Source organism: Phragmites australis, chromosome 10, assembly GCF_958298935.1.
Source record: "Phragmites australis chromosome 10, lpPhrAust1.1, whole genome shotgun sequence".
In the NCBI taxonomy this organism is placed as follows: domain Eukaryota; kingdom Viridiplantae; phylum Streptophyta; class Magnoliopsida; order Poales; family Poaceae; genus Phragmites; species Phragmites australis.
This window is the reverse complement of record NC_084930.1, coordinates 27,192,140-27,209,517: the sequence shown is the minus strand read 5'-3', so window position 1 is coordinate 27,209,517 and position 17,378 is coordinate 27,192,140. Positions and strand designations below refer to the sequence as shown.

At 44.1% G+C, this 17,378-nt stretch overlaps 1 protein-coding gene across 1 annotated transcript; it reads right to left on the bottom strand.

Moving 5' to 3' along the window:
• Positions 1–12,669: 12,669 nt before the first annotated feature.
• LOC133883337 (uncharacterized) lies at positions 12,670–13,700 on the bottom strand. The gene has a single exon (XM_062322633.1). It carries the CDS (start codon positions 13,486–13,488, stop codon positions 13,237–13,239), a length of 252 nt encoding a protein of 83 aa, XP_062178617.1. The 5' UTR covers positions 13,489–13,700; the 3' UTR covers positions 12,670–13,236.
• Positions 13,701–17,378: the final 3,678 nt, after the last annotated feature.

Below are 17,378 nucleotides of genomic sequence, written 5' to 3'. Positions count from 1 at the left end.
TTTGTCAGTAGTTCTCGCACTTAGTCGATAACGTTCTATAGCAGTTCAAGGGACTTCAAGACCAAGATTTCGACAACACTGAGCAGCATTGGGTAAAAGGCAAGTGTCCTTGATCATCTTGAACATGTTTTTAAATATTTTGTTTTACAAAATTGCATGCAGTGTCAATATGATGGGTAGTCACCTATGTTAGGGTTTTCCCTAGATTTTTCCTTATCATCCCTTGGAACCTAGATGGTTTATGGTTAGGTGTATTTTATAGGTAGATTGCTTAGCCATGCTTTTTGGGATACTCGGAAGTGTCATAATCTTAACAAATGAACATATGCAACAATGGTCGTTAATGTGTTAATGGTCTAGCAACATGGAACCTTAGGCCTTGAGCAAAGTGGTTTTGATGGTTATCACGGTTATGATGCTGGTTTAGTGTTTGCTCAACCTAAGTAAGGACCAGTTTGTGAAGTGACAACCCAAGAAGTAACGTACCAACCACGAGGCTGATATGGGTAAGACGTGACATATTGATTAAAGTCTATCTAGTGTGTGTTGCGTCAGTGCAAAAAGGTGCTTCTGGGTAGGAGTTGAACTCGCGTAAAGCCTGGCGGTGAAACCTAGTGGGCAGACACATACTGGGTTAGTCTCTAGTTAGTGGAAAGTGTCATGCAGTGATTCTTGACGGCACACCACTGGCGTGTGTTAAGTGTTTGCGCAACACGGCAACATGGAATTCACTGACTCATGGGGAAAGCTGGATAACCTCTGCAGAGTGTAAAATCTAATATATCAGCCATGCTCACGGTCATGAGAGACTTGGATCCTCACATGATTAGATGGTTGTGGTTATGAGTTTGGTTGTGGTTATGGTTCTAGTACAGGGAGTACTATATGGTTGTGGTTATGGTTCTGGTACAGGGAGTACTAGATGATTATGGTTTTGGTTATAATACAGAGAGTACTAGACGGTTATGGTATACAAGGTCGGGAGCCTTGTATGCTGCGTGTTGGACTGTATGGGTTACATTCACTTAATAATTGCTTAATACTTTTGAGTCCAAATATGTTTTCATTACTCGTATTTACGCAAAAATACCATTTGTTAGCCTATTCTTGATATAAGCCTGCATATCATTATTTTTCCCACACTTGCTGAGCGCGTCATGTGCTCACACTTGTTATTTTCCCAACACCATGCGACATGTATGCTCCTGCTTAATGAGTGAAGATGTTGAAGACTATCAAGACGAGGTTGTGACGTTCTAGGCACGTGTCTCCCGGTCAGTTGCCTGCAGTGTTGTTGGGCACCAGTGCTTCTGTTCCACTGCAGATATCTTTATAGAAGACAATTTATGTCAATTGCTGTAAAAGTTTAACGTTATTTAATAAAAGTATTGTTTTTGTTACTTCACCTGTGACGTCCTTATGTGTGTTGAACATCCTGGGCACACATAAGCTGTATCTGGTTTTGGCCGTTAAAACCGGGTGTGACAGAATCCCTGGTGGAAAACCTTTCCAATGAACATATGGTAAGACACATGATTACCACACATGCTTCCATCGATATCAAGCAATATTTTATTGCCCTCTTCCTGAGTGATGCACTTGCATTCGAGTAGTGCATCTTATGTGTCTATAAATTCTACCTCTCTGACCCAACCAGACTGCTGGCTAGGTTGGGCAACATCTGCACTCGAGGCTATCGAGATAGATGGTTCGAGGAATTTCTTGATGAAGACTCTTACAGGTGTGGGTGAACAAGACGAAGCGAGCATAGCGAGTTCATCGGTAGTGGAATTGTCGCCTCTCTGGATGTGTGTAAATTCCAGCCCTTCAAACTTTTTCTTGAGCTTTCATACTAAGGGTTGTTATGGATCCTGTCAATTTCTAAACTTTCTTTAGTGTTCAAGGTGATCGTATTTGGTCGAGAGCTTCTATTTTGCCTGAATTGGCCTCAATTCCTCAACTTGACACCAGAAAATCGAGAAGCTTGTCGGACGGGATGCCGAATGTGCACTTCTCAGAGTTAAGCATCATACAATACTTTCTAATGTTGTTGAATGTCTCCTTGAGATCGTCAATCAATGATCTTCAATTCTAGATTTGACTACAATATCATCAACATAAGCTTCTACATTATGCCCGATTTGGGGCTATAGACAATTTTAAATACACTGTTGATAGGTAACACAACATTATTTAATCCAAAAGGTATTTTTACATAACAAAATACACCAAAATGGGGTACCAAAAGCGATTTTTCCTCATCCTCGACTCCCATACTAATTTGGTGATACCTCGAGTAGGCATCTAGAAAATATAGCACTGCACAACCCGCAGTAGAGTCAACAATTTGATCGATACGAGGGAGAGGAAAATGATCTTTTGGACAAGCTTTATTTGGGTCGGTGAAATCAACATAGATTCTCCATTTGTCATTAGCTTTCTTCACAAGGACAGGATTAGCAAGCCATGTAGGATGACAAACCTCTCTGATGAAGCCCGCTTTCAGGAATTTACCGATCTCCTCCTGGATGGCTTGTTTTTTGACCTCCGTAAATCTTCCCTGCTTCTGCACCACAAGTTTGGCGTTGGGTTTCACAGCTAGTCTATGCTCTATCACTTCCCTGGGGACCCCAGGTATGTCAGACGATTGCCATGCAAACACATCCTGGTTTTCCCGGAAGAAAGTGATGAGCTTAAGTTCCTATTTGGGATCAAGGATGACCCCTATCTAGATTGTCTTGGCTGGTTTAGATGAGTCAAAGGGCACTGCCTTGACGCTGCCACCTACCTTCTTGTCATTAACATCGTCATTGTTCTCACATTTGGCAACGTCATCGGATCTGGAAGCATTAGCGAGGTTGACGAGCATGGAATCCTTGACCTCGGGGGCAGCATGGTGCTTTTGGCTCTTAAACTCTGCGCCTCTTGAGGTAGTTGCTGCTCAACCGAAGTGTTCGACCATATCCAGGCTCTACTTGTCGCACTTGACCGCTGCACATTTTTCTCTCTTGATGGTTATGACCCTATTAGGGCTTGGGATCTTGAGCACCTGGTATGCATAGTGCACTACGGCATGAACCTGCCTAACATTGGGCAGCCTAGGATCACATTGTCGGCTGTCTCGAAATTCGCAACATCGAAGGTAAGCTTCTTTGTACAAAAATTGTCAGGCTCGCCAAACGTGATCATCAACTCGATCTGGCCCAGGGGCATGGTCAATGAGTTTGGAGTTATACCATGGAAAGGCTCAGCTCCTGTCTTGAGCTCTGACATTTGGATTCACATCTTGTTTAATGTTTTGGTGAAGATGAGGTTGAGCGAGCTACCCCTGTCAACCAAGGTCCTATGGACTTTGATGTTGAGGATAGTAAGCTGGATTGTACCACAGCCAGATACCGGCCTTGGTGTGGAACCACGGCTGGATGGTCAGCTTGATCAAGGGTGATCAGGACTGCCGAGCACTTAAGGTATCAGGGAGGCCTGGTTAGAGCTAGGTTAACCTCTCTCTCGACTGCCTTGTACTTGTCACACCCGGTTTTAACGGTCAAAACCAGATGCGGTTTATGTGTGCCCAGGATGTTCAACACACATAAGGACATCACAGGTGAAGTAACAAAAGCAAATATTTTTATAGGATAAACGTTAAACCCTTACAACAATTGACATATATTGTCTTCTATGAAGATATCTGCAGCGGAACAGAAGCACCGGTGCCCAACAACACCACAGGCACTGACCGGGAGACACGCGCCTAGAACGTCACAACCTCGTCTTGATAGTCTTCAACATCTTCACTCACTGAGCAGCAGCATACATGTCGCATGGTATAGGGAAAATAGCAAGTGTGAGCACATGACGCGCTCAGCAAGTGTGGGAAAAAGTAATGATATGCAGGCTTATATCAAGAATAGGCTAACACATGGTAAATTTGCGTAAATGCGAGTATTGAAAACACATTTGGACTCAAAAACATTAAGCAATTATTAAATGAATGTAACCCAAACAATTCAGCATCCAGCATACAAGGCTCCCCACCTTGCATACCATAACCTTCTAGTACTCCCTGTACTATAACCAAAACCATCTAGTACTCCCTGTACCAGAACCATAACCACAACCATCTAGTACTCCTTGTACTAGAACTATAACCACAACCATCTAGTATTCCATGTACCAGAACCATAACCACAACCCATAACCAACTAATCATGTGAGGATCTAAGTCTCTCGTAACCGTGTGCACAGCTGATATATCAGATTTTATACTCTGCAGAGGTTGTCCAGCTTTCCCCACAAGTCGTGATTTTCATATTGCCGTGTTAGCTAGACACTTAACACACGCCAGTGGTGTGTCGCCCGGAAAGTCACTTCAAAGCCGTTACAAAGTTTCATCCAGTATGTGCATGCCCGCTAGGTTTTACCGCCGTCAAAGTGGCATTCACACCACCCAGAAGCCCCCTTTTGTGCCTTGTAGCTCCAGAAAGTTTTCACCCTTTCCTTCCACTACACATCTCATACCACTAACCAAATGGTTCTGGCCTTTGCCATCCCCACACATCCACTCTTCCGTTTGGCACGCACAAAAACTGGAATCCACTAATTAATAGGCTAGGCCTATCCCATACCAGGTCTCGTGGTTGGTACAATACTTCTTGGGTTGTCGCTCCACGAACCAGTCCTTACTTAGGTCACTTGAGCAAACACTAACCCAACATCATAACTTCATCATCATTGACCCAACTTTGCTCAAGGCCTAATGTTCCATGTTGCTAAACCATTAACACATTAACGACCATTGTTGCATATGTTCATTGGTCAAGATTATGACACTTCTCAACATCCCAAAAGCATGGCTAAGCAATCTACCCACCAAAAATACCTAACCATAAACCATCTAGGTTCCAAGGGATGATAAGGGAAAATCTAGGGAAAACCCTAACATAGGTGACTACCCATCATATTGATAGACACTGTATGCAATTTGTAAAATAAAATAGTTTTAAAACATAGGTTCAAGATGATCAAGGACACTTGCCTTTTACCCAATGCTGCTCAGTGTTGTCGAAATCTTGGTCTTGAAGTCCCTCGAACTGCTCCGGAACGTTATCTACTAATCGCGAGAACTACCGACAAACAACACAAAGGAAAACACTAAGAACAACATACCAAACATCATTAAAACACTTTAAAAACACTATGGTTGGATAGGGATGATTTTAGAAATATTTATATGTAAGAATCGCCTAAATCGGAGTTAAGATGAAAAGAGAATAGCTTTCGAGAGATAGATTAGACTGAAAAGGAAATGCTGATTTTTCGGAACTATCTTCCTATGAGATTAGACTTTATTGCACAATCACTGTGTCAGGATTGACAACATTATTGCGCAAGATTCAAGAAGTGTAAGGCAGACCAAACTTCGCTGACTAGACTAAGTAGAATGATGTGCACTGACTTGGCATGCTATGCAAGTAACATCTTGGATTAAAGAAGCGATACACTGAGATCTAGTATCGACCACCTATGATGGATCAAAAAGTCCGAATATTGCGCTTATAGGTTAAGGATACTACTGGTGACTCTATGTAGCGGCGGTGGTTCGGGTTTCGTCGAAGATGGCGATCGGGCACGTGGCCACAAACATCAATGTCGGCTTCGGTGGTATTTCAGTGAAACGAAGGAAGCACGGCGTAGAACGCAGAAAGACTAACTCAACGGTATGGTTAGTTTTGGAAGGGGTCATCCGAGGTAGCGGCAAAACAGCGATGACTGCTGCTAGGTTTGGTGCTGAGCGCGAACAGATGCAGGAACGAAAACGCTCGCGTTCCAGGAGATTGGCTATGAAATTTGAGAAACTATTTGAATAGAGACGTTCATATATCCCGAAAACACAATGCTACGGTATAGTTTTGGGTAGATCATCCACTGAGATGAAGAACGATCAGCAGAGATGAGACGGGTGATGGCTGCGATGTGCTGTGGTTGGCAATGGCGTCCTGGTCGTGTCACTATACAAACGTGGATGGACTCCTAGGGCAACGTAGAAGACTCCATGGGACACGCCGTGACATGGTTGGTGCATCCATACGGCTTTCAGATTGATGTGGAATGCGAATGCAAATCCGGTGCGCGCGTAGAACGCGTGCAAAAACCGGACAGTGGGTATGTCGACCTTGATTTCGATGGTTTGGCTGCTCTAATGGCCGACCTGGTTGGTGAGGGTGTGGGGAACATCATGGGACATGCACCAGTGAAAGGGCTTGGTGATTTGACCTCTGGTCGGTCGGGAACATCGATGCCAATCAGCTACAGCGTGTCTGTCCTACGGCTGTCCGCGACAGCGACGACCGTGGCGGCGTAGATCGGGCTTTGGTCGGGGCTAGGGCTTACCTAGGGACTTAGTATGATGCTAAAACAGTAGTAAGGGAGGAGAAGAAGGGGTCCTCGCATTGCTTTAATGGTCGAGGAAGGAGGATTCGCGGAGAAGACGATGTAGCGCATCACGGGCGGCGGTGGCGGCGGCTCCGGCGAACGGCGGCGCTCCGGCGACACACGGACAGGGCAGCAGCAACTTCTAGGGTTTGAGGGCGTGTAATAGGGGTAGGAGAGGGCGTGCAACTCATATTTATAGAGCTAGGGGCGGCTGGTTGAGGTGGAGTCCAAACCGAACACGAATCGGATTCGAGTTCGAGTCGGTTACGATTTCCTTTTTCACAGCTCTCTATTTTAAGGATGATATCTCTATCGTCTGGACTCTAAATTGGACGTTTCTTGATTCTAAATTGTATTACTCGAAAAGATCTACAACGTTGGTAGTCATTGGAACTTCTGAAAACATCATCTTGATTTCCAAAAATGCGCCACAAGATAAACTGTTTGAACTCAGACTTATCTGCGCAGCACTGATTTCGGGGGCCATAACTCCTAGCTCCATTATTCAAAAGTTTACTTCCATAGGTTAAAATCGAAGCTCTCGACGAGGCCTACAACTTTAGTATTGTCAAGATTTGCATTTGAGGCAGTTTTGAACTCCGAAACTTCATGAGAAGATGAGGCTGTCTAGGACTCCGCAAAAATTTACAGATTTCGTGGATCCTTTGTTGGGCCATCTACAAGACTTGGCTAAGGGTTTGAACTTGAGCAAGATTAAGCCCAAAGACACTTTAGGTATATCTAGGGTTTAGAAAAGAAACTTTTGCAGAGAAATTTAAATAGAGTTTGAATTTGAACTGAGTTTGGAGTGAATTTAAGAGAAACGGAAAATGAGGTTGAACAAGAATATGAATAGATAAGGAATTTGAATTTGGATTTGGGTATAATTTTGGGCAAGAGAAGAGATTGTCTTTAAACAAGGATTTGGATAAGATTTGAATTGAACTAGAGAAGAATCAGATATGATCAAGGATTGAATAAATGATGAATTCAAAGATTTTGAATTCCAACCATTAAGATCCTTAACTTATTCACAACTAAGTTTTGTAAAAACCTTTTCAAAATCTTTTTCACTCAAAATACCAAAGAGAAAGAAAAGGAAAAAGAACTCTAATGCATTTACCTGGCTCCTAACAAAAGTCAGCATGCAATGCACACAAAATAATAACCTATATTGATTGATTGATTTAAAAAATAGGTTTTAAACATATTCTACTGGTGAGCTATTCAATAATCTTGGAAAAATTTAGAAATTTGAGAAATCTAAAAATCAGGGTGTTACAGTACTGCCTCTTGGACTCATGTGAGGCAGATCCTCTAAGATGTGTGCCAAGCTCTGGTCGACCCCATGGAATTCGGGCTCATCGTCTTTGGTGTCTAGATTCATCTATTTTTTATGATAACCTGCAATTGCAGCCTTAAGATTGTCATCGAGCTTCTTTTTGATAACGTGACATTCATCAAAATCGTGTTGGTTGGTCCGATGGACAGGACACTATTTTCCACCTCCACGGCTCAAACCCATATTATCCCTGATGCTACGCGACTTGCTCCTATCGACCGCAACAACGATTGTGTCCGGGCCTTTGCGCTTGTCACCAGGTTTCTTCTTCTTCCCCTCATTCTTTAAGGACTCGGGCTTGTCCTTGCAAGGCTGTGGAATTTTGGTATGTGCCTAGGCTTCAACACGCTTTGCGTACTTATCATCCAGCTCAAAGAGTTCTTTCATTGTATTGATTTTCCGAGTAGCAAGCTTCCCGACCAGATCTTTGTCCTTGACACCTCGCTTGAAGGCGATGATGACCAAGATGTCGGAGATGTCAAGGATCATGTTGTGCCTATCACTAATTCTGCAAATTAAGTCCTGAAGAGACTCGTCCGTACCTTGGTTCAGCTATTGGAGATCATCTTTCATTCCCGAGTGCTCAAACATTCCCTAAAAGTTGGCGATGAACTGAGCCTTCAGCTCGGCCCACGATTGAATCGAGTTGAGCAGCATGTTCAGCAGCTAGGACCTTGTAGGTCCATCAAGGGTGGTTAGTAGGTAATTTGTCATTGCCCTGCTGTAACCACTGACCGCTCGAATAACAGTTGTGTAGATTTGTAACTACTAATTGAGGTTAAGCTTCCCGTCGTACTTCTAGATCGAACCCGCTTTGAACTTCTCAGACCAGAGCTCGGGTGCTTAGGCTTCACAGCCTCCATCAAATTCTTTAGTAGGAGATGGAGGAGGATTGTTATGCTTGTTCCATCCAACGAGGGAGTCACGTTGACCGTCTCGCCATGGAGGTATGTAATCATTATAACGACAGTCATCATCATGGTGTTCCTCATGGCAACTATCTATCACTGTCCGTAGGTCGTGCCTATCGTGAGGGATGCAATTTCTTAGGTCTTCCTGGTTCATGCGCCTATAGAATGGGCATTTACAGTTTGGCCCATAGGACTGTACTCAAGCTCGACTACCCGAGGTTCCTGTTTGGGATCCCTCAACTTAGGGATGTTCGCGTCTGTGACTCCTCAAACCAGCGCCTTGCTAGCTGGGGTGCCTAGAGCCGTTGCGGTTATTGACACGAGCTGCCAAGATTTGAGCCACATCAAGCAGAGTCTTGAGTTGATTGACCATCGGGGTTAGGGGATTCATCAGATCCAACTCGGGGAACGACCTCATAATCATATGAGCACCTTGTATGTTAGCTTCTAGGATATTGAAAAAAACGCTGCCCAAACTTGGATGTGGTCGAGACGATGTTGCTCCCTGTTCGCTATGTTGAGGGAGTTCGTTACGCGATCTTGGAATCGTTGGGAGTGGGGGCACCACCTAAAGAGGAGGTGTTCTCAGGCCAAGTCGATGTCAAATATCAAGGTTCCCTTGATTTTCCTCTGCCCATCGGTGATGGGCAGTATCGGGGGCCTACAGAGCCCAAGCTGCTACCGCTGGGTCCTTGGGGATTTTTTTCACCATCATTCATCACGGAGTTCGAATCATCAAAATTTTCCTCGAAGGGTGTGTCGTCGACCCTAACCATAAACTTGAATTGATCTATTTGGCTGCTCTGGTCATTGAGGGAGCCGTCGTTACCACTTTCCTGACTTTTGTTGTCATTGTTGGTGTCCATGAACTAAAGAACGTTAGGCTCCTTGGGATCCTACTCGAGTTGTCTCACCTCGCGGTATATGTCCAAAGGGCTAGACTCAATGATACCAGTGTGGATCAATTCACCTTGATCATCCCAGTGGTATGTCATTGTTCCAAAAGTGATCTCTGAACCGGCAGGTAGTGATGTGAAGATGACCTCCGCTGACTCAAAGTGGTCATAGAAGCTGGTGTCAGAGAATCCAACACGAACATGCACTTGAGACATGATCGATCCTAAAAAATAGATGAAGGCCCCATACCCGGCGCACCAACTATTAAATATTAGTTCATGATAATGTGTTCGTGATTAAACTGGGGTACCTTCGAGATCAGGGATCAAGCAGGAAATAAGCCACGCGATGTATACAGGTTTGAGCCCCTGAAGAGGAGTAATACCCTATATCCTGTGTGGATGATGTTGTATATAGATTATCTCAAGTAAAAGCAAGGTGGCTAAATATATTACAATGGAGTAGATCAGATCTAAACTAATATGGGGCTAAAGTTGCCTAGTATCTCCAAAGGTAGGGTCTTGGTGCTTGCGTCGAGTTGTGTAGGTGTTGATCTGTCGTGAGTTCCCCTCAGGGGTCAGGGTCCCCACCTTATAAAGGGGTCCTAGTGCCGCCTTAGTCCTAACTGTAGTCAATAGGGAGTCATTTATCTTGTCAGTCAAGGTAAGAGAGTCGAATCCAGCTTAGGTACTAGTCATGCTCGAGTAGGGTAACCAGATTGAGACCTTCCTAGTACATGTATTCATGATCTCTGAGTATATCAGGTCCCAGAGATTCGGATCTACACACTACTACATAACTAGTCATAAGTGTCGACTCATCAGTGTATGTTCAGCCAAAACCGACACTGATAAGATATCACTACCGGTTTATAGAAAAACTAGATATCCACCCATCCATTCAGACCAAAACCAGCACTACTACTATTTGTGTCGGTTCGTAATAAGAACCAGCAGTGATACTACTCTCAGACACGAAGTTTCATTTCAATGTTTTTTTGGCTCATCAATCTTCATGTCCGCCAGCTCTCTCTCCCTTATATCTTCGCACTGGCGTCTGGCTCTCTATCCATTCTCTCTCTTGCTCTCCATTGACTCTTTCTCCATTCTCTCCCTCGCTCTCCCCCATCGTAGCTGGCCCTGCTCCTCTCCCACCCCTGTCGTAGGTGGCCATCCCCTTCTCCCTCCCACCGCCAACCAACTCCCCTCACCCCCTCTCCCTCCCAAGCGGATGGATCCAAGCGAGGTGGCGTAGGGATCTAGGGCGAGCGCGTGCAGCAGCTGAGCGAGAGCGGCGACCGAGTGGTGGCCGAGTGGGAGCTGTGGCCAAGCAAGAGCGGCAACCAAACTGTGACTGAGCATGAGTGACGGTCGGGCGGTGGCCGAGCGGCGGTCGAGCTACGGCTGAGCTGTGGCCAAGCAGGAGCGGTGACTGAGTGCCAACCGAGCGGCGGCCGAGCTGTGGCCGAGCGGCACTCGAGTCACCGCGCTATCTTGTGCATGTGTTGTGGCAGCGGCCTTCGAGCTGCTGTGTTATCGTGTTTTGCAAGTGTGCCCGATAATGCCCAACGGCAGCGGCGACGGTAGCGGCGGCGGGAGCGGCATCCGAGCCACTCCCGCCTCTGCAAATTCTTGTTTTTTTATTCTCTGGAAATGGCAACGTTGCTGGGTGATCAACCGGCACTAATAGCATCCGACTATCAGTGCCGAGTAAAGAGTGTCGATTGAAAAACTGGTAGTGAAGTTATTTTTCAATCGATACTGATATGTCTTTTTTAGTAGTGGCAATATCCAGATGTGTCCATCAGGTATATGGTATACCCTATTTATGTATAGTATACTACTTATATGTATATACCCTATAGTTAGATATTCGACAAACTATCTCAGGGTAGTCATAAAAATCTGGTGCTTTGTCTAAGTCTCGACATTATAGGAAAAAATCCATAGCTGAGGTGGTATCGTACCAGTTACACCATTTCCAAGCATTTGTATAAGTTCCGCTATATTAATTCCCAATAGCATTTATCTGGAGTATGATTCAGACAAATTGCACAAAAATTTCAGATGAACACAATTGGATTAAAGATGAATAGATTAGATTTTATGTATACGTACTTTGGATGAGTTAGGATACCAGCACAAGATGTAGAAAAGTCCTGTGGGTATGAAAAACATTTATATTGGTATAAGTTGCTAAGAAATCTTCAAACTTAAGAGAAAAAATTGTGAAATAGATTATGCAATACTTGTTTGTTTGGGTGAAAGTTAAAGTGGTAAAAAGAAATTGTTTGGCAGCATGGTCAACAGAAATGCGAGGTAGATGTCGGTGGCGTGTTGGACGCAAGCAATCTGCGGCGAGTGGCGCATCTAGGTTTAAGATTTGGATTCGGTGGTTCAACAGAATGCAAATTGCAGTGCGCACATTTCTAATTAACTTTTTTTTCAAAAGAAAGAGCCAAATGAATGTAGTAGTATTTTGTCTCAGACCATTTAACTAATAGGGTTACTTTACCTTTCAATTTTTTGGTTTTGGTTTGACTTACTTTTAGAAAGAAAGAAAAACCCAACCACCTAACTTTAATGGCGGAGGCATTACAAAGATTATAAATACTATTTCTCAACGATTCTCCGTTGATCTTTGGTGATGGTAGTGCTAATCTTGCTGCAAAGAATTCATTTTTGTTAACAGCTGGACTTTGTTTTCACCAAAATCATTTTGATAATTGTTTATATAGACATGACCAAATTTTTGGAGTTGTCACTAAAAATTGAATTTGCGGTACTTTTCAAGAGAAACGGTAATGTCTTCTTAATGCGTCGATAATTGAAGAGACATGTTCTCAGGGGTGAAAATACAATGAAACTATTTGGCAATATATAAGTCCCATAAAAAAAATTGAGTTTGGGATCATTGAATTGTGAAGTTGTCTTAAGGCTTAAGTCACGATTAAAGTGGTAAAACTATGAATAGTCTATACAAACAACTGTTGGGTATTAAACTCTAGTATTCTGCTGCTAGAGAGACGAGCTGCAAAACCATCAAGCTATATAACGTACAGCTCAAAAACCAATAACAAATAGCAAAGGAGTGAACATGATCTTCAATTGAGAATTTGATCTGGCGATATACATATCATGTAAAGAAAAGATATTTTCCAAATACACAAAAATGGCTGGATAAAATTGTTTAACTCTCTTCGCTTGTGCATCCTCCTCTAAAAAAGTTGCTTCCAAAATTTGTCAAAATTGAATCTAGTTATCCAGCAAAATCCTTTCATGTTATTCATTTAAAAAAATCTAACCGAACTTATACATTCCTGTTTCTGTACTCAAACATACATGCTGTGCCTGTACAAATTGCCGCCCACCACCATACGTACGTGGCCAAAAATTACCAAGAAATTAACAAATCAATTAACAAGTCCGACCATCGATCACCAATGGAAAAACCTTTGAGGTCCAACACATCGCGATGAACAGCGAGCGAGGCCAACCATTGGATCCCCGGCCGATGCCATGCTCATCCTTTTGATCCGTCCGCCCGTCGATCGACGGAGATCAGATCCTCCACGCAAAGCTCGGAATGGAACGGCCACAAGCGCGGCCGCGCGCGTGACGAACGCACGGCCTGGATGTGTCGTCCGGCCCGGCCCTACGGCGGGCACCTGTTGTTGGGGCTGTTCGTCTCGCACGACGGCCCCGGCCCTCCTAGCTGCTGCAGGTACAGCTGCCGGATCGCCTCGATGACGGAGACGCCGCCGTCCGGCAGCGGCCCGCCGCTGGTACTTCCGGCCGCGAACGCCCACCCGTCGGCCGCCAACGGCCGCGCCGTGCCGAGCACAGCCGAGAGCAGCTGCACCGCCACGATCACCGGCAGAACGAGCCCCGCCCTCCTCATGGCCATGATCGGACTTGGTACCTTCCGATGCCTCTCTTCTCTTTCTTCTACCTCTTCCTTGCAGAAGTGTCTATGGCTTTGAACTGATTAATCCCTATCAGATAGAATGGGTCGTGGGTATATATAATGCATCAGGCACTGAGATCTGATGAGAGAGGAAGTTGCATGGCGGTTCCGTGCGGTGACTTGGTTTCGCGCCTTCTTTTGAAAATTCTTGGCCGTGACGGACGACGGCGCCGATCGTACCAATTTGAGCATTGCACCGGCGAGCCGGCCGGGTGTCTTAATTTCCGTACGTGGCATGTATGCCCGTGCGAATGTCTGATAGTAGAATCAATGGAGCAGTTGGTACGATCCGTTCCTTTTCGCGGTTGGTCAGTTGCCGCCATGCATGGCGGTGACGAACTGCGCGCATGATTGTCAAACGCCGGAGCCTGCCGTGTTGACCCATGAATGCATGGTGACATTGCAATGAGCTAGCAGCCGGCCGGCTGATAAGTCAAGCAGACCGATTAATTGGACCACCATTGTCGTGACAACGTACGATTCTGTAAATCCATTTGGGCTCTTGCAAAAGGGGAGAGAGAGAGAGAGAGAGAGAGAGAGAGAGAGAGAGAGAGAGAGAGAGAGAGAGAGAGAGAGAGAGAGAGAGAGAGAGAGAGATGTGGTTTGAGTTTTTCCCTTTTTTTCTGTTTTGTTTAAAGGGAGGTGGTTTGAGTTTGACCAGGAGATTGCCTTGTGAGACAAGGAAGAGGTTTGGCTGTTTTAGGGGGTCTAGTTTGACTTCAGAATCCTATGGGCTGGGAAGGATGCACGAGATCTGATTTGACTAGTTTCAGACAAAACTATATATCCATCTGTACAACGACAATAGCTACGGCCGCTTCAAAGTTCAAACGAGAGACCCAAGAGGCCAAGACTCTGTGACTTGCACAACTCTCTCTCTCCCTCTGGCAGGCAGGCAGGCAGCAACAGCTGCTGTTCCCTGGCCCGAAGCATTCTGCTCTGACTTCCGGTGAAATACCCAAGTAACTGTAGCAGTCCAGGGCGAGGCTCTGCCACTGTTACAGTTGATCCAATTGCAAGGTTGTCCATTTGTCGCCTTCCTGATCGTGCAAATGAGCAATTTTTTGTGTCACAGTCTCACAGACACATGGGACCCATGCGGCAAAAAAATTAAATGCCTCCCGCACGACAGGTTATACAGATCAATGCACAGCTTCGTCAGGAAACGAGATTTCTCTCACCAGCTAGAGCAGAAGATCGATCGTCAAAGATACAGGAGGCATGGTCGCGCGGTTCTTTCAATTCTATGCCAATTTGGTTTTCTGCTGACTTTTATAGCTCATGAGTGCCCAGCATCAGAAGCAGCAGTTAGCAGGAGCAAGTCAGCACACATGGCTGTCATTAACTGACAAAATGTGCACCTCCGCCAACCTCGCCAGGAGATCAATCTATACATCTAATCTCTGCTCCAGTTTGAATGAAGCTTACTGGTTGTGCTGGAGTTTTTTCTTTTCCTCTCTCTCACGATGGCGCAGAAAGTGATCAAGTTCACTCTTACGGGAGATTTGCTGGCAGAACTGCATGCAATTATCCTTTTGACATTCGCATGGCCAACACTTAGATGATATTTCCTCTAGTCATAAATATATGTTGTTTTTTTAAATATTTGGTTAAACTTTTAGAGCTTTTAAAGTATTTAGTTTGGAAACCTGCTTAAAAGCATATGCGTAAATTTGTCTTGAAAAATATTTTCATAATGTCACAAATTTAATATATTTTATAAATATATTATAATAAAAAATAATTGTCAAAGTTATGTATTGTAAACCATATATTACCCAAAACGGCACTTAACATTTTACAAAGTCTGTTGCTTGTACCTGAAGTATATGCTTAGACAAATGAGCACTGCACTGGAAAAGTCGTGCTTAGAGATTTAAAAAAGATGGAGCTTTCTTCGTGATCGCCTAATTCTGCTTCATGATTGCACGGCTCTTACTCTTTCGAAATTTTTATAGTGGATCTGACACCACCTGGAGCTGCATAAATCATAACATTGTTCAGAACACCCGGGTTCTCTTCAGAGGTTTACCCTTTTAGGTCTGTTCGTCATTGTGTCATTGTGTAAGGCATCCCAATGTTCTTCTCCTAATTTAATCGACCACTATGACTTTAAAACAAATCGTGTTATTTTTTAGCTTACATGGACACATCCTTTTTTAAGATAATAGAATAGAATATCCCAGCCTTCAACATGAGAGCATCCGGCCACAGTAATTATTACAAAGTCACAACACTCAGGCTGCTACATCACACATCGTGATGATGGAATAACTTGAACCAATAAAAGCCAATATAGTTTAGATATCGATGATTTATTAAGCAGTAATTCTATTACTAAATCTCCATCCATGATCAGCGAAAACTTGCATCACCTTAGCCTCAACAGTAATCCTATTACATGGACACATCTGTGTAAACAAGGACATATGAGGGATAGGTCAGGCCTAAAGACCTGAAAGGGGAAACAAAAAAGCTCGTAGAGCAAAGAAATAAAGATCAAGATGCATTCTCTCGGTTGTCTCGAAGAGATTTAAGTGTTGTTGCACCCACCATTCCTCATTCCATCGCTTCTTCTTACATACATTGTAGTAACATGATTTTTAAGATCACGCATCCCCTTATTTTTGTAAGGTAGCAGTAACTATTGCATGTAACGGCTGACCTTCCATTGCCGTTCAGGGCGATGGCCGTGGCGGGCACTCTGGGGTTGCAAGCGGGATAATTGTTCTTGCACCAATCCCTCTTATCGTAACAGCAAGGTCACTGGCCGCCTCTTGACCCTGTAGGTCGTTGTGTAATCTAATACTCAAGCCGTGCAGCTCTCCTGCGTATTCGAGAAAAAAACAGCGAGGCCCCGGCTTTTGGTTCTGGCAGCAGTAGCAGATGTGGTGGTTGTACCCGCAAGAATTCTCCGTGCAAAATTTCGAGTTGATATTCCTCTCATCTACTGATGTGTTGTGGACTGCAATAGGAAGGCCTCATTTGGAACACAGTTTTTTCACAGGATTAGTTGTAGGAAACCGATTCCTATGGAATTGCTACTGTTGCTGCCTTTGGAATGTAGGAATGATTCCATTTAAATCCATAGGATTCCTGTAGCTTTCAAGTGAACCCGGAGGAATTCCAAAGGAAAAAAAAAAAGAATCCACTCAGAGTGGATGGAAGCTTGGCTCCGTGTGTTTTTTCCTGTGTTTCCCTGTAGCACATCCAAACAATTCATCTTATACGATTCCTATATTTTGCAATTCTCTGCTTTCCACCAACCACACTATCCTATTTCTGTATTTTTCCAATCTTGCATTCTAAAAAAGCCCTAATTGTGTGTTGTAGCTCTTCAAGTTGATATTCCTCTCAACTACTGATGTGTTGTTGAGACTATTTGTGTACCTCTTTATTGCACCTTCGGCGTCGAGTATTTGAGGACAACCTATTGGAATATTTTATTTTCATCAGTAGACAAGATGGTGATTTATACGTACACAGCGTGGGCATTGCTACGCACCCAAAAAGTACAAGGAACAACCCCCCCCCCCCCCCCCAAAAAAAACAATACATATTGAATCTTTACCTATTCCTCGATTGACCGAAATGCACGAGAGATAGGTTGGATGCGAGTATGCCATGTTTAATATATGGGGGTATTACTCTTTGGAATATTTTGCTTTGGAGGAATGTATGGGCTGTTGTTATGGCTTGTCCTTCATTCACGTTTCATGATGAGGGTATAATGCTTATGGAATAGGGCAAAGCTTTTTGAGAGAAAAGAATAAGGACCTTCGGTATGAGAGCACTAGAATAATCCTTTGCTCTTCTGTCTGAGATCAGGG

What these genes read in the sequence shown, in the direction of transcription:
- LOC133883337 (XM_062322633.1), bottom strand. Translation starts at nt 13,488, where the DNA reads ATGGCCATGAGGAGGGCGGGGCTCGTTCTGCCGGTGATCGTGGCGGTG.